Source organism: Hevea brasiliensis, chromosome 10 (genome assembly GCF_030052815.1).
Source record: "Hevea brasiliensis isolate MT/VB/25A 57/8 chromosome 10, ASM3005281v1, whole genome shotgun sequence".
Classification (NCBI taxonomy): Eukaryota; Viridiplantae; Streptophyta; class Magnoliopsida; order Malpighiales; family Euphorbiaceae; genus Hevea; species Hevea brasiliensis.
Genome location: NC_079502.1, coordinates 15,508,330 through 15,532,461, shown reverse-complemented (window position 1 = coordinate 15,532,461; position 24,132 = coordinate 15,508,330). Strand labels below are relative to the sequence as shown.

General features: G+C 30.3%; 1 protein-coding gene and 1 non-coding gene across 2 annotated transcripts; both read left to right on the top strand.

Moving 5' to 3' along the window:
• The first annotated feature begins 3,543 nt into the window (after nucleotides 1–3,543).
• On the top strand, nucleotides 3,544–10,260 carry LOC110662805 (uncharacterized). Its single transcript, XR_009140764.1, has 10 exons — nucleotides 3,544–4,187; nucleotides 4,320–4,435; nucleotides 5,245–5,386; nucleotides 5,490–5,770; nucleotides 5,853–6,000; nucleotides 7,815–8,780; nucleotides 8,890–9,128; nucleotides 9,211–9,284; nucleotides 9,673–9,785; nucleotides 10,015–10,260. It is a non-coding gene; the product is annotated as an uncharacterized LOC110662805 (transcript).
• Nucleotides 10,261–13,837: 3,577 nt separating this feature from the next.
• On the top strand, nucleotides 13,838–15,804 carry LOC110662788 (glucan endo-1,3-beta-glucosidase 12). The gene is made up of 2 exons (XM_058129213.1): nucleotides 13,838–15,331; nucleotides 15,577–15,804. Exons 1-2 carry the CDS (start codon nucleotides 13,957–13,959, stop codon nucleotides 15,609–15,611), a joined length of 1,410 nt encoding a protein of 469 aa, XP_057985196.1. The 5' UTR covers nucleotides 13,838–13,956; the 3' UTR covers nucleotides 15,612–15,804.
• The last annotated feature ends 8,328 nt before the right edge of the window (nucleotides 15,805–24,132 follow it).

Below are 24,132 nucleotides of genomic sequence, written 5' to 3'. Positions count from 1 at the left end.
TTGAAGCACTCACACACCCAACACTGTCAAACAATACATATATGGGAGCTGATCCCCTATACAGCCCTCTTAATCCAACCTCTGCCAGTGAGTGTCTCTCAAGCCGAACTTTCGCTTAATAAATCAAATACGGGGTCCCAGCAAGTGTCTCTCAAGCCGTGTCTACCCCACAGGACCAGGTCCCAGTGAGTGTCTCTCAAGCCGTGTCTACCCGTCCTGTCCATATCCAATACCATATCACACGCACGCCACGCACACACACTGCTCCAAATTACCACAAACATCTATGGCACTTTAACAATTATGAATATAATATAAAACGTGTCTAGTGTTTAACTACATAGATACATATTTATAAGTGATGCATGGACATACTTAAATATATAATAATATTGAAATTACAATTAAAATTAATATTTTACTCACAGACTCAATCGAAGTCATTGTGGCGGCTGGGCAGAGGAGGAAGACTGTCCCGGCTCACCTAACAATTTTTTTTACAATTATTTAATAAATTTGACTCAATACAAACTAAGAAAAGACTAAAGATGTCCTAAGTCGTGCCGAAAATCTGGCAGAGTCTCCTTTACACCTAGGACCTATCCAACCTGCAAAAGGACTTAAAATGCACTTCTATATCCACAAACTACACACCCACAACTCAATCACATCACACAGCCTCTCCTGGGCCCATCCAAACAGTAAAAAATCACAATATGAAAAATTACAGTTTAGTCCTTATAATTAACCCTCTTGCAAAAACTACCCAAATAAGCTCTAAAAATTCTAAAACTTTGCCTCGCGGTCCTTAGCATTATTACTAAGCTAATGCAAAAGGAATTATAATTTTCTAAGCTACCACAAATATTTTATAGATTTTTAATCAAATTCAAGTATTAGATAATTAAGAAAAGCTAAGGTTCGGGTTTACCTATGCCGATTCTGACCCTAGGAACGCGCTTGGGACGTTTGACAACGGTGGGGTAGCCAAAATCTCGACCCAATTCCAAGACTTTTTCAGTAGCCTGTCTGTCTGACCTGAAATTTACAGACCTAGGCGACCGTTGAATTTCCCCGAATTGAAAGTACCTACACGAAGCCCACAACACGCGGGTTAGTATATAATTTTTACGAAATTTTCTAAGCTCATTTAGTGCCCTGAAAAATATTTTAAAGTTTCGTGAGACCCACCAAAAAACGGTGTTAAAAAATTTTGAAATTTATATTGCTGCGAAACTCTCGACGAGTGGAGCGCTCCGGTATTCTCGATTTTCTCGTGGGGTTCACGGTTTGCAAGAAATTTAGCCCAAAAATTGAAATGAGCTAAAACTTTCCGGACAAACAAACCGCTCAATGGATTTTAGTGTTTTTAGTGTCTATGGAAAGCTCTCGAGGTGTAAAAGAGTTTTGACACAAGACCCGGTCCGATCGGTGGCCGGATCGGCTAGATTTTGGCCAGGAAGGTGAAGCGACGCGTTGCGCGTTGGGGAGGTTTCGCTCGCATTTTCCGGCGGCCTTGAGCGTTGGCCGTGAGCGTTGGCCGGCTATGGGGAGGTGCTGGGGCGGCGCGCCGGGGAGTGGGGAGTGTTGGGGTGGCGGTGACGCGACGCGGCGAGAGGAGAGAGAAAACAGAAGAGGAAGGAGAAGTGTCGGGCGCGCGGTGGAAGGAAGAAGAAAAGGAACTGGCCGGTCCAATCCGGTCCAGTTCGATTAGGTCAGTCCGATTCAGGATACAAAATTTTAAATTTTTACTCTGCCTTGTGACAAAAAATAAGGCCCAAAAATTTCGAAAAAATTCTAGAAAACTCAGAAAAATTCGTAGAGTCCAAAAATATTTTTAGTTTTATCATGTGGTCTTTAAATTAATTTTTTAAAAATCATCAAAGTCTTATATTTTCAGAAAATTGAACCCGATTTGTAAAACCTAAAAAATTTCAAATAATTTCCTAAAATCTAAATAAAATAAAATATTAATATTTATCCATAAAATAATAAATTTAAAAATTATGAGTGTTACAATATAAATATAAATTTAATCATGTATGTTGAAATTAATATATATATATATATATATTGATTTAGATTTCTAATTCTATATTAAAAAGTATACCAAAATTTCTTGAAAATAATTTTTAAAAAATAAAATTTATAAAAAAATAAATTTATATTTTTAATATTTATAAAAATATTTTTATTAGTTCAAAAACTTGATTCCTCATTCGTATTTGTATATATATTATAATGTATCTAGTCTATTATTATATATGCATCGTATGCATTACGTGTTTAAATTTTAATTATATTAAAATTATATATTTTTTTTGAAAACATCATAAAAAATATTTTTATAAAATTGATTTTAGCTTTAATTATTTTTTTATTTAATATTTAGTATGATTAGATGTAATATGATTATTGATTTAGTTGTTAAAAGAAAATTAGAAATATATAAATACAACAAAATAAATTTAGTCTGCTACGATTTGGTTCTTACAGTATCTTTTTTTATTTCAATTCTTATTATTTTTTTTATTTCAATTAAAATAATAAGAATCATGAACACTACTATTTTCAATACTAAAAAAAAAGAAAAACATTAATAACATAATGATATAAATATAAATCTAATTAATTAATATACTATTAATATTACTCCTTTATTTATTATTAATGCGAGAGATAATATTTTACGAGTGGTATAATGCTAGTTATATAATAACAATTTTTAAGAGATTATACTTGTAATAAAATTGATATACATAGGAATAAATTAATCAGGTTTAAATTTAATTATCTTTAATTTTTTTAAGTTTTGATTTTTAATTAAAATTGGAGACTTAATTATTATTGTTTGAGTATGTTTTAATTAATTATGTATAACTTTTGTAGTAAATATTTAAGAGAATTTTATTTTTTAGTTTTTAGATTATATTAGGATTGGCAAAATATGAAGTACTTGTAAAAATTATTTTTATAAAATGTAATTATAATTAATAATTTATATTTTAAAATTTAATAATATTAGTAAAATTTATAAAAAAAATCTTATATTTTCAATTTTTTTTACAATTATACCTTATATTAATTAAATTATCAATTAAAATTTATACTTTTAAATTTTTACCAATTATACCTTATTTTAGGAGTGACGTGACATTTTTCATAACAACTAATGTAGCGTATCCTTCCATGAGATAATAATTTGTTAACGATAGAATAAAATTGATAAGAATTAAAAAATTTAAAATTTAATTAATAATTTTTATAATATAAAGTAAAATTATAAAAATTTAAAAAATATAATATTTTTTTAGTTATCCCTTTTTAAAATTATAAGAATTTTATATGAAAAAATTATTTAGAGCATCAATACACATATACCATTCTTTATGATAATGTGAAATTTATTTTTTATATTATAAAAAAACTTATATTTAAAATTATGTAGGAAGTATTTATAATTTTGTTTTTATATGGATTACTGTAATTATTAAAAAAAAAAATACAAATGGGGTCAATGGCTGAGAAGCGAAACACACACACACACTCCCAATAAAAACATGCGCTAGAAGCGCACCATAAATTTTCTTGCTTAATAGTTCTCGTTCTCATTTGCCTTCTTCTCTTAGCTCCTCTGTCCTCTGCTCGTTTTCTCTTTCTTTCTGGTTAAAACGACAACGAAACCAGCCCCCCATCATAACGCGGGAAATCAAGAATCGGATCCCGATACTACATATTTACCAAATTACCCTCACCTCCTAACTTCCTCTGCAATATGTATCTATCTATCTGGAATTGAATGATCGTCTCCTTTCAAAGCTCAGACGTGTCGAAGCTTCGTCTGGACACGCCTTCCAACCCAAGCAACCCTTAACTCTCAGCCTCTCATTTTCTCCAATCATCTTCTCTCTTTTCTTTACGCCTTGATAACTCTCTTTCTCTCTCTGTTTTTTTATTTTTTAATGTTATACGTAAGCTGTTGATGCCTTGATTTTGTTTTGGCTGCCTTGCCGGTTTCCGCTATTTGTTTCGATTTGCGTGTCTCTTCTCTTCATCTCCTGCCCTTGATTTTTCTAGCTCTTGTTATGATATGAAGTTCGATGGTGATTGTTTCTCTTCTCTTCTTTATCTTTTTGTTCTTCTTCTTCCTCTTTCTCTTCCGCTTTCATGGAATTCCATTTCTCAAGGTCTCTCCTTCTCTTGCATTTGGTTTTAAATAATTTTTTGTAAAAAAAAAATTTGGCCTTTTTTTTTGGCCTTTTTTTTAGCTGAGGCTAATGGGTTGTTTTTCTTTTGTCTCTTTATGCAATCATGTGCAGTGAATTGCGGTGATTTTGGAGATAATTTCAGGTTCAAGCGTGGCTTAACCAGTTGTTTTAATGGGAAAAGGCGATAATGCCAAATTTGTTTTTCCTTTAACAAGTCTCCAAATTGGGTTTGTATCTTTTTTTTCCATTTGCATTGTTTCTTTGTTTGAATTTGAGCTTTTAAGTTGAAATTCTCCTGTATTTTGTTACATAATCTTTGTTTAGAGTCATCAAGGACTTTCTTTGGAATTTTCATTAGCTCACACTTCGTCTAGGAATCTGTAATGGTTTTACTCACAATCCTTCTTTTTTTCCTTAAAAAAATATGAATTTATGTTTAATTTCTTGTCCAATTGCTAGTTATATTTAATAAAAAATCATCCATGAAAATTTTATATAGGAAATTTTTATTGGAATAAAAAATGAAACTGATGATGATAGTTGAGTTTGTGTCTGAGAGCTGACCCTTAAGCAAAGGATACAAGAGAAGATATATGAGATTCCAGCAAATTGGTTTTTGCCCTTCTTTGGCTTGTTAAGATGATTTGTGTTGCAGAAGATATAATGAATGCCATTCAAACTAGATTTGATCTCTATGTTTTGATGATCTCTCTCTCTCTCTCTCTCTCTTTTAATTTAAACATAAATTTCACTCATTGCTTAACTAGTTAACTATGCTCCTAGTTTTAAGATTACTACCATAAATTGCAAAATTCTTCGATGCATGTAAAATATCTTGAGTGTCTGGTCACCTTGAAGCATGGCATATCAAAGGGGAAAGACCTTTTTTTCTTAATTGTTATAAAAAAGAACATTTAGTTTCATTACTTTGCTGTACATATCAGATGGCTGTGAATCTTGTGGTGTTAGATGATAGAGGAAAGTTTTATGCATGTGTCTCTAATTTTTCTACTTTTATGCTTATGTGGGATTCCAGGGACTTGCAGTCTTATCTTTCAGATCTTAGCCTTTTTGTGGCCCTTGAAAGTAATAAATTATATATTCTGGTGGACAATCGGCCATGGTTGAGGGATCTTGGTTCACTTCCAGCACACTTGTGGCAGTTGATGGTTACCAAGGTTGTTAATGTTAAGAGCACTTTTATGTGCTTGGGTTAAAAATGTTCCTTTTCAAATTCCTTGATGGTCATCACAAAGTAATGTTCTTCTTATTCATCTACAGTCTAGGTTATCCCCCTTTGCAAACTCTAAGGCTCAAAGGGGGAGAAAAAAAGGAAAGGAGGCTTGTTCTGAGTCCAGTCTTACTAAATCAAAGAAGATTGAAAGATGGTTCTCATTGATCGATGCAGCAACTTTGCACGTAAAAGAGGCTTGCTACCTGTGAAGAAGTTACGAAATTCTTTGTTTCTAAGCAATGAGTTGCACCGGACCCTCTATGGTTTTATTGTGTTTCAAGTTTCATGGACCAATGTTCGAGGTATTAACTACTTGAACGAGCTTCAGGTAATACCCCTTTTAAATGCCATCTTTTATTTGCAGCTATCATGGACATCACTTTGGTGAATGTTTTTATTGTCAATTGCAGACGGACACATCTCTGGCTCTTGAGGCTAAGATTATGCAGAGATGGGAGTTTGATAGCATAGAGCAAGCGGCAAGTTGTATGCCTTTGTGGTTCTCTGGAACACTTTCTGAGAAGCTACACTTGAAAAAGTATCTAGAATCTGCGACAGGTAAGTTTTTGCTTTCATTATCTCCTATAGTAGAAGAAAGTACTATCTTTAATGAATTCTGGATTGGCAACAATGATCTGGTGATTGGTGTGGACATCCTTTAAAATTTGTGTTGAAAGTCCTGTGTTTTTGGTTGTTCACTGTTTAGCGGATTGCATGTGGTTCAATGTACACATTAGCTGGCATCAGTGCCTTAATATGTGTGCATGTGTTCTTGTTTCTTTGCAGTGGGGTTCCCTTTCACCCAAGAAGCTTTAATGCTTCACCCACTAGCCTCATTAAATTGGCATTGTGCATAATGGAGATTTTACATCATATCTGGTAATATATAAATGTTATCTAGGTTGATGCCATATGTCGAAAAACAACCCATCTTCGATAGTTGTTTGATTCATGGTAATTGAACCCATCTTTGAGGCTGTATTTCACTTTGCCACTTACTCTTGTATATTATCAGATTTTAATTTACTTTTTTCTCGTCCTTAATATTTCTTTCTAATGATCAACTCGTTGACAAAAACCTTTGTGTGTAAGCTTGTTAATAAGTTTAGAAGCCCTTTGTAGCCTTAAAGGGCAGGGGACACAGAATGTTTGATATGCCAGAGATGTTAAGCAGTTCACACGTATGTCTTGTGACAGAGGGCTGAGGTGCTGAAAAGCCGTCAATTCTGAATGTTTTTCAAAACCATCCCTGAGCCTATAAACATATACTCTGGTCCTCGATTACTGTCTTCCATGCTTATTTTGCCAAATCCTGTCAAATTTTAAATGCTACAGATGTAAATAGACTATTTTCTTTAGTCTGTATATTGGTATTGGCCTCAATCTTAGCAAATTGATGGTGTAGATGTATGGATGTGTTTGTAATGGTCCATGAGGTCAAGTTGATGGCACAAGTTCTTGTAAGCATTTAACTTGATGATACCTGTTTAAGAATCGAACAAAATGGAAATATTGCAATGTTAGTGGTTGTGATTGTCTTCATCATCATCTTAGTATTGATTCATGTATAGCTACCCAATTTAGGTTAATGATTAGGCAGTTCTCTTCGTGCTTTAATGCTAGCTGAAGAGGGATGCCATATTACCATCATGGTGAAGCCTTATTGGAATGGTATAGTTCAGTTATTTTTGTACTTCATCTGTTAGCTTACACTGCCAGCTTTTGGTTTTCCTGTAGTATTGTAGAATTGCCTTGCTTCATTTAGGGCTGTTCATTTGGCTGGTTTGGTTGAAAACTGAAAACCTAATTACAATAAATACAAAAACTAGACTGAACCATACTAACTGGCTCAGTCCGGTCTGTTCTTCATTTTTTATTTTTTTAAGAAAATTTCTCTCAATTTCAAAAATCGTATTTATAAAAATAAATTTTACTTATTGTCCTTAAAGCCATATCATTCTTTGTCTTATAATTAAAAAAAAAAAAAAAAAACTTATTTCAAATATTTATTTATTTTATTTTTTAAAATATTTTTTTATTATAAAATCATATTAAATAAAATATTGAAAAAAATTTTAATCAAAGCCCAACAAACCAAGGCTGAAACCTCTCAAAGCCGATCTTGCAAATGTTAATTATATTTTTTATTTACTGTAATTTATTTGGTTTGGTTCCGTTCTGTGTTTATGGTTTTTTACCATAAAAGTGAATTAAAAAAACCAAATTTCCTAAAACTAAAAAATTGAACTGAAAAACCGAGTTGTGTTCGTTATTTTGGTTGTACCCAATACATGAACAACCCTACATATTTTCTTTTACGGTGAATGAAATGAAATATTATAATATATTTCATTTTATTTGAAAATTTTCAGGTGAGATCTTTTATGATGCCAAAGAAAATTTCTCAAGGGCTATCTCTATTGATGATGAGGACAATATCTGCAATGATAGTCTGGGAGTCGAGGATATTTCTTTATGCTGCCCAGGTGGCAATTCTAGTGTACATCATGGGACCATGGAAAATAGAACAAGTGATCCACACACTCCACCTACAGGCCCATATGAGAGAAGAAAGGTAACCATGTCCATCAGCGCTGGAGTAGAAGTTGATTTTTATTCCAATCTAGCACAGGGTGGAACTGAAGACTTGTTAGACAACTCTGAGACCTATACCAATGATTGTGAAAGCACTGTTGACGCTAAGCAGTACCGAGACGTGTTGATTTTGTTTAGGTTCAATGATCGAGATCTTCCTTTTAAACTGAAGGAGATAGTAATCTCTGACCTACGATTACTTACATTATTAGAGGCCGGACTTCCATCGTGGGTTCTCTTTCTTCAGTCATATCCTGGGTTTTGCCATCTTTATCGCCCCTGGATGTGCCCTTTGGCTAGAGCTTTGTACGTTCTGATCTCAATTGTTACTGTTCTTATAGGATTTTATGATTTATATAAAAATGTTCCAGTTCTGAAGGCAACTGCATCCAGTTTGTGTGGACCACTTTTGGATTGGATAGAGACCTGGGAGATGGTATCAAGGATCAAATACTTAGGAACAATGCTATTTCTGCAAAACTTTCAGAAGGCCATTACATGGGTTTTAACTATCACTCATACCACTCGATCTTTCTTTTCCATTTTCACACAACCGTTAGTTGAACCACTTACGGAGTTCTTAGGCTTCCTCCTTCCAATGTGGAATGTGCTGATTGAAGTGGTAGAGAGCTTGTGTTCTATCGTTTGGGTTGTGACTGGATCATTTTGCAATGTAGTCATAGATTTAATACAGCTTACACTGTGGCCTTTATGGCTTATTGTATCAATGATCTTGAGCATCGGTAGGCAATCTACTGTTTTATTTGTTCATTCTGCAAGCAAGTTTTTATTTAGCGACACAACAAAAAGAATTCTGATATTAATTTTAGTTTATTGCCTTTTGTGCTGCAGCAACTACCATTTTATATCCCATATTTTGGATCCTTTGGGAGATACTTTATGCTCCAATTCGAATGGTCCTTGTGATTGCCAGTTTTATAGCCTTGCTTTGTGCTTGGATATCTGAATTGATTGGAGATTTTTGGAGGTCTGTGAGTGGCATTTTCCAGCTTGCTTCGGCTTCTGAGGCAACAATGAGGACTTACGAAGTTTCCATTTGGCAGTCACTTTGGAATGATCTTTTTTCTCAGGTTAGAAGAGGTTTATACGGTTGCATATGATGATAGTACCGCATTATTCAGTGGTTCTTATTGGTCGCTATAATGTTTTCAGGTTTTTTGTGCTCTTAGGAGTATATTTTATGGTTTTGTTGCCTTCTTCACAGCCTGCAGTAGGCATCGCCTTAGGTAATGTTTGCACCAGATTTAAAACATGTTTATGCTTAATTTATAGATGACACAATTCTTGTTCCTTGACTTGGGTCTAAAAATATCAGAGTTCCAGAAAGAAACAGGAAAAAAATTACAATCAAGACACTTTTGGCTATTTTGATATTCAGGAAAGGTTGGGTTTAAGTTTTGGCTTTTTAAACTTTATAATCTTTGCACGTGTGTGTAGCTTGAGAATTATAAGAAAAGATGAGCATATTTTATGAGCAGGGATTTTGTTGTCATTACAAATGTTTTATAGGAACTATTCCTTAAATTTATTTTTTACCTTACCACTCAAAAGAACATAACTCTTTATCAAAACTCGACTTTTCTTGATATGTTTTTCTGATTAGCTGGCATACAGCATTTATAATCATGTGCAGGATTTCATCCAAAGAATACTCGGCCAAGCCCAGAGATCACGGCCCTCAGGTTGTAGACATAATAGGCCAACACGTGCACGTGGGACTCAGTCCGGTGAGTTTACATACAAATGAATGTTGCCTAACGAATGGGTTCCACAAATACTTGAAATTTTTGCCTAACCTCTGAAAATCTTTCATAAATAGGAAAGAAACACATTATAAATGGAAGAATATCAACGGGGATTATTTTGAATTGATTAAGGTTGTGTTGGATGACATTTGACAAATGCCATAACGTGCAATTATTTGCCAAGCTGGTTGTGTTGCTTGTGGTTTTGCAGGCTGAAGTAAATAGGAAAATTCGCATTAGGTGAGATACAATCATTCTTTTTAATACACAGACCAGAGCGAGCCTATTTTAAAGCAGAAAACATGGCATCCTTTGTTACACTTGTGACAGAAGCAGTAAACATAGTGAGAATTTCATTTATTCGTTCTTGGTGTATGTATCTAAATAGTCAAGTTTCCTCTTGTAAATAGAAATGTACAGCCAGCAAGTTACAAATGCTGAGAAGCTTTCGATCTTACATGAGTGTTGATTTTGTAGTTTTGCGTCCTGCATCCTTCACCTCTCTCTCTCTCTCTCTCTCTCTCTCTCTCTCTCTCATTTGTTATGGGTTGTCAAATGTATGTCTATGCAAAATAGGAATCACAGAAGGAGGATTGAAATGATATTTTAACACTTTACAATTTACTATTCAAACTAAAAAACAATATTTTCATCACTTCCTCTATGCTTTCAATTTTTTTTTTTCTCCCTCACTTTTCATTTATTTGCGTTCCCTTTTGAAAAAATCTTAATAATGGTAAAAAAATAAAATGCAATGGAAAATTAGAATAAAAATCACTATCGATGTGTTGTCCCTCTCAATCAAATATCAAAATTAAAACCTAAAGTCTCTAACATTTTACAGGGAGAAATTTTCTCTTAATTTCGTTCTTTCGGTTGTCTCTTGGGTTCGCCGAGTTTTTCTACTTGCTTCCTCTAATCTTTGGGCAGGGGAAGAAAATCGTTCTCATTGGTCGGGTATGGGTTTCCTCCCCATCTTGACTTGGTGTGGCAGATGGTTGTTTTGGGTCTTGTTTGCCGATCTCTAGAGTTCTCTAAGGGAGGGTTATATGAAGTAAATCGGTGATCCAAGAGTCAGGAGGTTTTAGCGCAGTGTTGTTTCAGTGAAGATCTAGGCCTAGAAGCTGCCGTTTGCCTGAAGGGATGGCTTTAAAGCATTGTAGGACGTCGGCTACTACAGGGGTACACACCTCTTCCTCTCTATTTGAAGGTTGATCCCCACGCTAAAAGAGAATGAGAGACCGGTGAGTTTGTGACGTCACCCTCCCCAACTAGTCAACGATTCTGAAGCATGGAAAAGGATACCCTTTGCTGGCTTCATTGAGACTCTTTGATGGTCTTTGTGCAGTAGTTCTTTTTTCTTCATTAAGATGATGGGTTCTCAAATCTTCCTTCTGGCGTTTCTAGCTCAAAGCAGCGAGGTTGGCGACAGCGCTGTAATGTAAAGATGGCTCTGTCCTTGACTAGGCTAGGAATTCCGGTTTATTTATTTTGATATTGGTTTGGACCTTTTGATTTGTTTGTTTTTAGGCCTGTTGTATGTCTTGCCCTTTGGGCCTTGTTTAATGCAAAGTTTCCTACATTTAAAAAAAATTGAAAACTAAAGTCAATGAATCCAATAATTATTTAATAATTTCAATAATCAAATTTTTTTTAAAAATATTTTCTTTGGAACGATATTTGTTTTAAAAATTACTGCAAATAAAAAAATCTTTGCTGAAAGGTAAATAATAATTTATTTAAGGGTAATAATATAATTTAGCATTAAAAAAATTTAATTCCATAAGCACTTTTAATGTGTGTTGTGTAATTTAAATTCAATTAATCCATTTTCTTAATTTTAAGAGTTTAACCAACTTTTATATTTATATTTAATTACATCTTTCTATTAAGGCTTTCATCTAAGTAGCAGTTAATATTTTAATGCTAGTGAAAATAATATTTTTTTTTTGTTTATATTATTTAATTATAGCATTTATATTAGTGGTTAGAGAGTAATTTATAAAATTTTAATTTTCCTAACTTTAGAGATTGAGAAAATGTTTTAATCAATATTAAAAAGATGATATCACTGTTTTTTTTTTACATTTAACAACAGTCAATTCAATTATTATTTTATTAAATATTTTTGCTTTAAATAATCATAAATTACAATATAAATAATTAACTATTAATAATTAATAGCTAATATAGCTATTCAAAATAACTAATAATTATTAAAATAACTAATATTGCTGAACAAATACTAAGTTTTAGAATTAAATTGACTTTTATGCATTAAATAGTAAAATTATGACAACTTAAATGAAATATATATTACAATTCAACTTCAAATTATTTTATTATTTGATTCATTTACCTCAAAGTGGAAGTTCAACCCTAAGCCTTAGGGCTATTTCTTGTTCCCAAATCCAATTTTTAATACTTTTTGGTTAATTAATCTTTTATTGAAATTAAAAACATAGAATCAATTTGACTTATTTTTATTAAAAAAAAAAGGCTTAATATAGAAGTTAATAAGGAAAAAAAATAATTTGTCCTATCATTTTGACTGTAATTTTTAATTAAACACAACCTAAAAATACAATACCAAAAAGAAATAAAATTTAATTATAAATTAAAATAAAAATACCATCATTTTATTTTTTCCCCCTCTCCTAATCTAATCTCAAAATTGAAAATTAAAATCAATAAATTCAATAAATGTAAAATAATTTCAAAAATAAAAAATATTTTTAAAAATATTTTTTAAAGATTATTAAAAAATATAAAAGCTTATTACTATTATAAAATTGTAATGACTAAATCATTACCATTAAAAAAAAAAAAAAAACTCTTCACGCACTTGTAGTATGTATTTGTTGATTTTCGTTTTACATTTTTTAAAGAAAATTTGGATTTTTTATTTTAATGAAAAATGTGAAAAGCACGTATCCCTATAAATCATAAAAATAATTTTTTAATTTAAAAGTAAAAAAAGTATTCACATCTTTTATAATTAAAAAAAATAAATCATTATAAAATATATTTAAAAACTTATTTTACTTTTTAAAAATGTTTAACATGTGTTATTAAATATTTTTAAATAATTACTATTATTAAAAATTATTTTTTATTTAAACAGTAAAAAAAATTAAAAATATTTTTTAATTAAATTTTAAAAATAAAAAATAAAATTTTCAATTTCCCATTTAAAAAATTGTTACGCATAGAAAAAAATTTATTTGCTAATTTTTTAAAAATTTTATAAAAATTACTTAATTGTTCACAAAATCAAATGGCCTTATTGTTTACTATAATCATATTCCAATTGTACATTATGATGAGTAAATAATTATTTTATTTTATTTTATTTATAAAAAATTATATTTATTATTTTTTTTCATTTGCAATATAATTAAAAAAGCAGAACTTTTATTAGAAATAAGAATAATAAAACTTAAAACTATTTTTAAATCTTTATTAAATTTTTAAAAATTAAAAATAATTTAACAAGTTTTTTAATTTCTTAATTTTATTTTTTTAAAAATTAAGTTTCAAAAAGTCAAACAACCTTATTGTTACTGTAATCGCATGCCAATTTTTGCGTAATCATGACTTACAGCCACTGCTTTGTCCCCAAATCCAACGTTCACAAACTCAGTAAAAAAATTGCCTGCGGCACTTCAATTGTTTATTCCCTGCAACGCATCTCGACCACCATCACTCTTGCCATCTGTTCTCGATGTTAAACACGTGTAAACAACAGTGGTCAAGAGTGCAAAAGACATGATGAAGCGCAGTAGTATTATAATAAAATGGAAAACGGTCGAGTTTTGTGGGGTCATATAAAAAAGTGGGGCCACGTGGTTAGTTGTCACTAGAAGCCACAAAGCCATTTAGCTTCTCTCAAGATTCAAGAGAAGATCGTGGTTTTAGCGCAGTGGCTGTTTGGCTTTTGTTCCAGTCATTGTCTGACACAGGGGTCCCACTCTCACCACCTTGATCTGCTCAATTCTCTCTCTTCCCCCGAGTCCCTTCCTTTTATATAGAGACACCCCTCACTCCCTCCCATGTACTGCTACTCCACTTACCATCTCTGTACCAACACAGAAACAACTACCCATACACCCCACTATTCTCTCTCTTGCTCTGTTTCTCTAGGAACCAGAGCATGGAGCGTAGTTTCATCTTCTACTTGCTCTTACTTCTTTGCATTTTCAGTTTTGCAGATGCGGGCTCAATCGGGGTAAACTATGGAAGAATAGCAAACAACCTACCTTCTGCGGTGAAAGTGGTGCAGCTCCTCAAGTCTCAGGGTCTGGAGCGAGTTAAGGTATTCGACACTGATCCTGCTGTACTCAGAGCATTATCAGAATCTGGTATTAAGGTCACTGTCGACCTCCCAAACGAACTCCTCTACTCCGCGGCCAAACGCCAGTCATTCGCCTTCTCATGGGTCCAGAGAAACGTCGCCGCTTACCACCCATCCACCCAAATCGAAGCCATTGCTGTGGGTAACGAAGTTTTTGTGGATCCACACAACACTTCCAAGTTCCTCATACCTGCCATGAAAAATATCCACCAAGCTCTGGTCAAGCTTAACCTTGATTCCGCCATCAAAGTTTCTTCACCAATAGCACTCAGCGCTCTTCAATCTTCTTACCCATCCTCGGCCGGGGCATTCCGATCCGAATTAATTGAATCCGTTTTCAAGCCCATGTTGGATTTCATCCGGGAAACCGGTTCATATCTCATGGTCAATGCGTACCCCTTTTTTGCCTACGAGTCGAACTCGGATGTCATTTCTCTGGACTACGCTTTGTTTAGAGAGAACCCGGGTGTGGTGGATGCGGGTAATGGGCTGCGGTATTTCAGCCTCTTTGACGCTGAAATCGACGCCGTTTTTGCTGCTTTGTCCGCTCTGAAATACGACGACATCAGGATGGTCGTGACTGAGACGGGTTGGCCATCAAAGGGAGACGTGAATGAGATAGGTGCCAGCATAGAAAACGCCGCAGCGTACAACGGCAATCTTGTCCGTAGGATTCTCACAGGTGGTGGGACCCCTCTTAGACCCAAGGCAGATCTCACCGTTTATCTTTTTGCGCTCTTCAATGAGGACGAAAAGAATGGGCCCACATCAGAGAGAAATTACGGCCTCTTTTACCCTAACGAGCAAAAGGTTTATGATATCCCTTTTACTGTGGAGGGCCTCAAGAATTATAGTGGCAGCCGGTCACCGGGATCCGGTGGTCAACAAGTGACGACTCCGACGAGCGGCGGCATATCCAAGACCACTACGGGGAACACATGGTGCGTGGCGAATCGTGATGTCGGAAAAGAGAAGCTGCAGGCGGCACTAGATTATGCGTGTGGTGAAGGAGGAGCAGATTGCCGTTCGATTCAGCCTGGCGCCACGTGTTACGATCCTAACACTATTGAGGCCCACGCGTCTGTCGCCTTCAACAGCTACTATCAGAAGAAAGGGCGGGACATTGGTGCCTGTTATTTTGGAGGAGCAGCATATGTCGTCACCCAAGCACCAAGTGCGTATTTTGCTCTTTCCTCTTATGTTAGATAATTAATATAGTAGATTGATAACATGCGCCGACAGTCCACCGAGTTTGGGACAGCAATGAATGGTGCACGCCAGGTCAGGGTTAATTAATGTCAAAAATGGCAGCAGGGCCATGATGTGATGGAGAATCTTTCGTAATTTTTTTTCCTTTTTAATAACGTAAAATGCTGAAAATAAATAGTAATAATTTTGCAAATTTTCCCTTCTCTGCAGAGTATGGGAAGTGCGAGTTTCCAACAGGATATTGAAGAAGAGGAAATGAAGAAATGGGATATTGCATTAACTGAAGAGATCAGGGGAAAATTGGGGTCGGTTGAATTGAATGTATTTTTTTTTTTTTTTGGGTTGTATTCAAGTGCAGAGTAGTTGGGGTTGTTAGAGAATTAATTTAATTTGAGTAGGTAATTTTCTGTAATTATAAAAGTTTATGTTTCTGTTTCACTTTCCCATTTGAAGGATGTGATATGTGAGTTACTCATATTGGATTAAGACAAAATTAAATATTCACGGCTAGTGAGCTCAAAGATGGCCTATAATGTAGAGGAGGGATCATCTGGTAATCATCTGGTAATGGGTACTTGTCCTGTATATATTGGAGGGCGTGTGAGGAGGGGGGCAAGAGCGCGCGAGCGATTTGGAGGAGAAGGCTTTTTGAAGGGGTAGAATTGGAGAAGATGAAGTGATTTGTAGTGGGAGAGTTACATGGCTTGCTTTACGATTAAATAATGGTTTTGTTCTCGTGATGGTGATGGTAGTGTAGTGGGTTCAATGGAGAAACGACGAAGGAGAAGTTTCTCATGGGGTAAGATTCAAAGGCGCATGTGAATTTTGAATGCTTTCATCATTGTCGATGGAAAGGAACATGATGATGATGAATCTATTGCTCCCTTGAAAACATCTCTCAAATTCTCTCCAATGGAGTCTCTCACTTTCCCGCTGGACTTTGATTCTAAATTTAAAGAAATGAAAGAGATGTCATCAGGGCAATTTAAAGAAGACGGTTGTTCTATCTATCTTCTATGTGCTCGTGTGACCTAATTTTGTATCATTTTGATAATAGGAAATAAATTTGGGCTAAGAAAATCTATTTTAAGAAAGAGCACTGCTAAATAGCTCAATTTGAGCTAACTCAAATGGTACTAATATATATAGTTTTACTATTATACCCTTAAAAGAAAGAGATGAAACAGTTTAAAAATAACTTCAAAGCTTGGAGTTGATGAGATAGCTTATTTAATGGCTCATGCAAAGGAAAGTGTGCATGCAATAAGCTATTATTGCTTGTAGCTATACACACCATTCGAGAACTGATGATTCGAGAAGTGTGTCTATTGCATTAATGCATGCATATATGAGCTACTACATGCAGCAGTGATGAGCTAGCATAATGAATTAGATTGCAGAGAAGAGTTAGATATAAATGTAAAAATAAATATTACTGGACATGATATATAATTTTGACAAATAAAATTTATATTTTTGAAAAAAATAATATATATATACATTAGAACTTGTATATATTTCATACAATAAAATGTTAAATGAGAGTAAATAGCTTGACTGGCATAGAAGTACACATTCCAGCGTGGTTTAGGGTTCAAGCCCTCCTTATGTTAAATGTCATTTTTTCTCATTTATAATCGCACCTAACACAATACATTCTTTATATATGTATATATATATATTCATTGATTTAAAAAGTAGATGAGGGCTAATAGTCCGATTGGCACATGTTCCTAAGCATCAGATATAAGTTTTAGAGTTCGATCCCTCCATTTGTCTTTTTTTTTTTTTTTTCCTTTTGTGATTCTTTATAATTATTTTTATTCCAAAATATAATATTAAATTATGATAATTGTAAGTATTTTTAAATCCTAATTAACATTTTTCCTTAAAATTATAATATAACAACTTTTTAGATTTAAAATTATAAGATATATATAAATCATTTATTTATATATACCTAATTTTACAGTATTAACACCACTTCACTACTATTAGAATAATCACCTATACAACGATCAATCGTTAAATCAACATCACTGCTACAATCACCACGTCTACAATATTACCACGATTATCATCACTAAATTATTGTTTTTAATTTAAATATAGAGGGAGCTAGTTAAAGATATTTAGAGAATGATAGAAATAAAAAGAGCTATAGACAGAGATATTAAGGTTATCATATATATAAAGATAAATAGAGATAGAGAGATATATAGAAATGTATAAATCAATATGTGTTGATTTTGAAATAACTCTTGTGTGTGTGTGTATACAAAAATTTATCGGATGAGAGCTAATAGTCCGATTGGCATATGCTCCCAAGCATAAGGTAGAGGGTTTAGGATTCGATCCCTTCATTTGTCCCTTTTTTTTTTTTTCTCTTTTGTGATTCTTTATAATTTTTTTCATTAAAAAATATAATATTAAACTATAATAATTGGAAGTATTTTTAAACCCTAATTAACAATTTTCCTTAAAATTATAATATAACAAATATTTAAATTTAAAATTATAAGATATATATATATATATATAAATCATTTACTTATATACACCTAGTTTTATAGTAGTAACAACACTTCACTACTATTAGAATAGTCAGATATACAACTATCAATAGTTAAATCAACACCACTGCTATAATCATCACGTGTACAATATTACCACCATTATCATCATTAAATAATTGCTTTTAATTTAAATATAGAGGGAGATAGTCAAAGATATTTAGAGAATGATAGAAATAAAATAAGTTATAGATAGATATATTAAGATTATCATATATATAAAAATAAATAGAGGGAGAGAGATAAAGATATGGAGAGAGATATATAGAAATGCATAAATCAATAAATCAATACATATTGATTTATGCATTTCTATATATTTCTCTCCACATCTTTATGTCTCTCTTCCTCTATTTATCTTTATATATATGATATATAGAAATGCATAAATCAATATATGTGTTGATTAAATCAACACATATATTGATTTATGCATTTCTATATATCTCTCTCCACATCTTTATCTCTCTCCCTCTATTTATCTTTATGTATATATATGATAATCTTAATATCTCTATCTATAATTCATTTTATTTCTATCATTCTCTAAATATCTTTGACTATCTCCATCTATATTTAAATTAAAAATAATGATTTAATGATAATAATGGTGGTAATATTGTATACGTGGTGATTATAGCGGTGGTGCTGTGCTGATTTAACTATTGATCGTTGTATAGGTGATTATTCTAATAGTAGTGAAGTGATGTTAATACTATAAAACTAGATGTATATAAGTGAATGATTTATATATATCTTATAATTTTAAATCTAAACATTTGTTATATTATAATTTTAAGGAAAAGTGTTAATTAGGGCTTAAAAATACTTCCAATTATTACAGTTTAATATTATATTTTTTTAATGAAAAGAATTATAAAGAATCATAAACAAAAAAAAGGGCAAAGGAAAGATTCGAACCCTGAACCCTCTACCTTATGCTTGGGAGCATGTGCAATTAGGCTATTAGCCCTCATCCGCTTTTCAAATCAACGAAAAAATATACATACATATATAAAGAACGTATTGTGTTAGGTGTACTTATAAATGAAAAAAAAAATATCTAATATAGAAAGGGCTCAAACCTTGAACTACGCTGAGATGCATGCTTCTATGCCAATCAGGCTACTTGCCCTCATCCAACATTTTATTGCATGAAATATATATATTATATAAGCTCTAATGTTTGTGTTTGTATATATATATATATAATATTTTTTTCAAAAATATAAATTTTATTTGTTAAAAGTGTATATCATGTCAAGTAATATTTATTTTTATATTTATATCTATCTATATTCATATAATTTGTAAGTAAATGATTTAAATAAAGATAATAGTGATGATTGTAAACCGTGGTGATTTAAGTATTTATGGAGTATATATGATTTAAAATATATATAGTGAAATTTATATCATATTTTAATATTTTATATACTGAAAAAATATAAATATAACTAATTTGACCGTCATCCTACCTACACTAATCAACCACCGCCATCATTATCACTCTAACACCACTATCAAATTTTAAACCAATTTTAATATGATACTTACTTTAATATCAATATTTATTATTATAATATTTAATTTCATTTTTTCAAATTTCAAACCAATTTTAATATGATACTTATTTTAATATCAATATTTATTATTATAATATTTAATTTCATTTTTGAAATGCTATCTACTTCATTTCAATTAATATATATCAAATTTATATCATATTTCAAGTTAAAAAAAATAAATATAACTTACAGTATAACTTATCATTAAAAATCAATATATCTTATCTTATAACAAATATATTATATGTAATAACTTATAGTATACAATATCTCTAAATTTATATATTTCCAATAGCATTAATTTTTAGAGTTCCAAAAACTGCTAGCATCTTAATTTGACGTTGAAAAATATTGTTTGGTGAGTAGATATTAAATGAAGAGATTTTATAGTCAAGTGGCTTATAAATGAGCTAAATGGCTCACAAGTCACCATAAATGGCTCATATATTAAAAGGGTAAAATGGTAATAAATTCCAATTTAATTATTAATATGTCATTTTGAGCTAGCCCAATATGAGCTGTGTAGCATTTTTGTTTAAGAAATATAATAATCTATTTATTTTTGGATTTTATAAAATAATTTAAATAACTTTTAGACCTAATAAATTCTTTAGCTGATTTTGAGAGTGCTTGGCACCTGCTTATCAAGTTTTGCCATGTCTCTCTTGTTTACTGGAGTTATTCATGTTTATTGAGAAAATTTTTATATGTATTTATTGATGAATTATTTTTTTTTTAAGAATAGCACATTAGGAGAGATAAATTTTTTCTTTATTATAAAATATAAAATTGGAGGATATATGATTGAGGTCATAAAAAGATTATAAAGTTGAAGAGTTGAGTGTGTTGTCTGAATATTGATCGACCTACATACTCTATTAATAATATTAAAATTTTTAAATTTTTTATATTATTTTTTAATATAAGTGATTAATTTTGTTTGTGTAAAATTATAAAAATACGTTAATTTGTAGTTATTTTTATATTTATTTTTAATTAATGAAAATTTCCTTTTTTCATAAAAAAAAATTAAACCTTACAATAAATGCTAAAATAGATTTTATCTAAAACAATAAAAATGCTAAAATAGACCATTTACCCATTGAAATTGAAATCTATTTAAAACAGAGATAGAGACTCGTGAGGTGGAGTCGTTGAGAAACTATATAAATTATTGTTTTTGAATTTTTCAGCCGTAATAAAATTGTCTTTAAACTTAAAAATTTAACATAAAACTTTATGAAAGTTGAAATTTTGTATAATAAAATTATTTTGACTATCAATAATCGGTTTATATAATTTAGAATAGTGGTAACGAAGATAATTATCTTTTTTTAACACAATAGTGATAAAATTGATTATGATTTTCTTCACAGATTAACTATAAAAGAATCATGGATAATGAAACTCTAAATAGATATGAGATGATTAGAGAGATTTTATTTTCGAAAATCAATAATAATTATCTATGTTATCTCCACTTTAGATTGTTCAAATTAGCACGTTACTTATAAACTAATTATTAAAATTTAGAAGGATTTTACGGAATAAAATTTCAAAATCTAAGAAATTTTATATTAAAATTTTAAATTTAAAGACATTTTTGTTATATCCCTAGACAACTCTTGAAATTTATCATAGGAATCTTTACTAGAAAGTGAAATTTGCGAATATTGATAGTAATGGATTATTAAGATGTTGACCTCCAAAAGATAAGATTGTTGATGATCATGATTCATGGCCGAGGAGAAATTCTAAAATACCATTAGAGATGTTAATTGCCTAATGATTGAAAGATTAGCTATTAGCTTCTTTATAATTTGGAAATGGGATCTTAACATGCCTCTTTGAATTGATTTGGTTCTTTTTTAATACAACAAAGTACTTTAATTAAATCATATTTCAACCTTTGTGGAATTTCAACCCTAAAATAGAGATTTTTAAATTTATCATATTTAATTTTAAATTATATTTTTATTTCTTTAATTAATATATTTAAAAAAAAATATTTTCTTTTCGATAGCAACTTTTACAGTATCGCTAAACAAATCCTAAATAAATTTATCTAATTAGGAGGAGGTGATTTGCCTATAAATCAATTCATATTTAAGGAAAATTATAGAGTATATTTCGTATAATAAAAAATAATATATTTTATATCGATATAAAAGCAATTATACCCTAAAAATAAGATGATGAAATTTACTATTTTATAAGTGAAAGTATACATACAACAAATATACTTAATAATTTATCCGATCCGAAGGCTAAACAAATATATATTGTTATTCATGTGTCTTTTCAAATATACTTTATTCTTTTAATTATATATATATGATGAGTAGATGAAATTATAAAATAAAATATTTTTAATTTTTATAATAAATAATATTAAAATTTTAATTTCACAAATTTGTAATTGAGACAAAAGTTTTTTAAAATAAATATATTGACAAGGTTAAATAAGGAGGAAAATAGAAACCTTATCCTCACTTAACTATGGAAGTAATTCAAAATTAATCATATTTGTTAATCAACTAATCATTTTGCTCACAGCATTTACTCATGCATTGCATGAACTATTTATTATTTTATTTTAATAATATAATTTAATATTTTATTATATTTTATATTTTTAAAATATAATATTTTTTAAAAATTATTTAAATATTCGTTTTTTAAACATCATTATTAAATTAGTTGGTTTAATATTATAAGTCACATATTCTATTAATTTTAATTTATTTATATATATTGCCAGAAATCGATGGCCCGTGGCTTGAGAATTTGGCATTACAGGCACTGCATCTTTAATTTTTTTTAATTAATTTTTACAAATTTCTGTTTTATCATAATAAAATTTTATTTTTACATAAAAACTTAAGCCTAATTAACTTACAATATATGGCACGTTATAATGGTATATGAAATTAAAAAAAAAAAAAAGAAAGTTGCCCCGTAAATGAGATATACAATAATTGCTTTGCTTGAAAAGATTATTGGTTCAGAATTTTCCTTTTTTCAAGAAGAAGAAGGTAAATTATTTTTACTTCAGTGCTTAGCTTTCTAGCATAATTTATTGTTTAGTTTTTAATTATATGTTAGTTGAAATTTTGATTTAATGCTAATAGGAAATTTCCAAAAATAAATATGTGTAATTGTCATTATTATTAATTTGCTAAGATTTATGTAATTAATATTTTAGGAGAAATCTATATATCTATATAAAGCATGAAGTATTTCTATAATGTTGCCACATGATATTCTACTACATGGTATTATCATGTGGCATTGTCTATTATATTTTTACATGATTTTCTCTAATAAATTTTTTCTATTTTTAATTAATTAAGTATTTAATTACTTTAAATTATAATTAAATTATTAATTTTCTAATTGTATATGTAACTTATAAGTTTATTTAATAGTTATCCTTTTAATATTATAATAAGTAGTCATTATTATAAGGTATGTTACAATATATTAACATTTATTAATTATATATATATTGATTTTGAGAGATAAAAATAATAAAAATAAAATATATAATAATTATAAAAATTTAAGATATTATATTAATTTTATATATTAAAATTTAAAACAATATAAATTAAAATTATTGAAAGTTATTTAATAGTTACCTCCTAATATTATAATAAGTAGTCATCATTATAAGATAGATTACAATATATTAACATATATCATTACATGTATTTATATATATATATATATATATATATATATATATATATATATATAATTTATTTATTTTTATTATGAAATCTTTATTAAAAAGTTTAAAAGATAAAAATAATAAAAATAAAATATATAATAATTATAAAAATTTAAGATATTGTATTAATTTTATATATTAAAATTTAAAAATATAAATTAATATTATTAATAACTATATGCATTAACATGGACAATTCCCTAGTATATACATATATTAAATCCAAGTCTTAAAAAAGGTTTCATGAGAGTGTGCTATATAAGCTAGTTATATAATAAAACGGTTATTCCATATCAATATTTAACATGGAATGACAAAGCATTAGTAGTTATGTGATGCCCCTTACCCGTCTACAGTGTAGCCGAGCAAGATGTGCTATATTTGGTGCTGGAGCACCCTATCTTATATTGTCATGTATATTGTTAATTTAAACTCTATTTATTCACGTTATCCATGGTGTGGAAATTTTTTTTTTATTACAATTTATTTCTATGGAGACCCAGACAGAGTCTCTTCTGTTTTAATAGCGTTTGGCGGGTTCCACTGTTCACCTGTTAAAATAATTCATATTTATTCCATCTTCTTATGTGTCATGTCATTCGATAATAATCATATAAATGTCAAGAAATATAGAAATTTCATTCATATAAAATCATGTACAATATTTACAATTTATTTACAATTCAAAATGATTTGCATCCTGTACTTATATACAATAAACAAAAAGATACAAAACTAGATATACATGGGCCCTATCTAAAACTGACTGCAGAGGTGACTAGTAGATCTACACAAATCTTTGTCAGAACACTAATGCTGCGGTTGATCTCCAGTACCTACGTGATGGAAAACCAACGCGCTTAGAGAATTACTTAGTGGTGCATAAATTCAA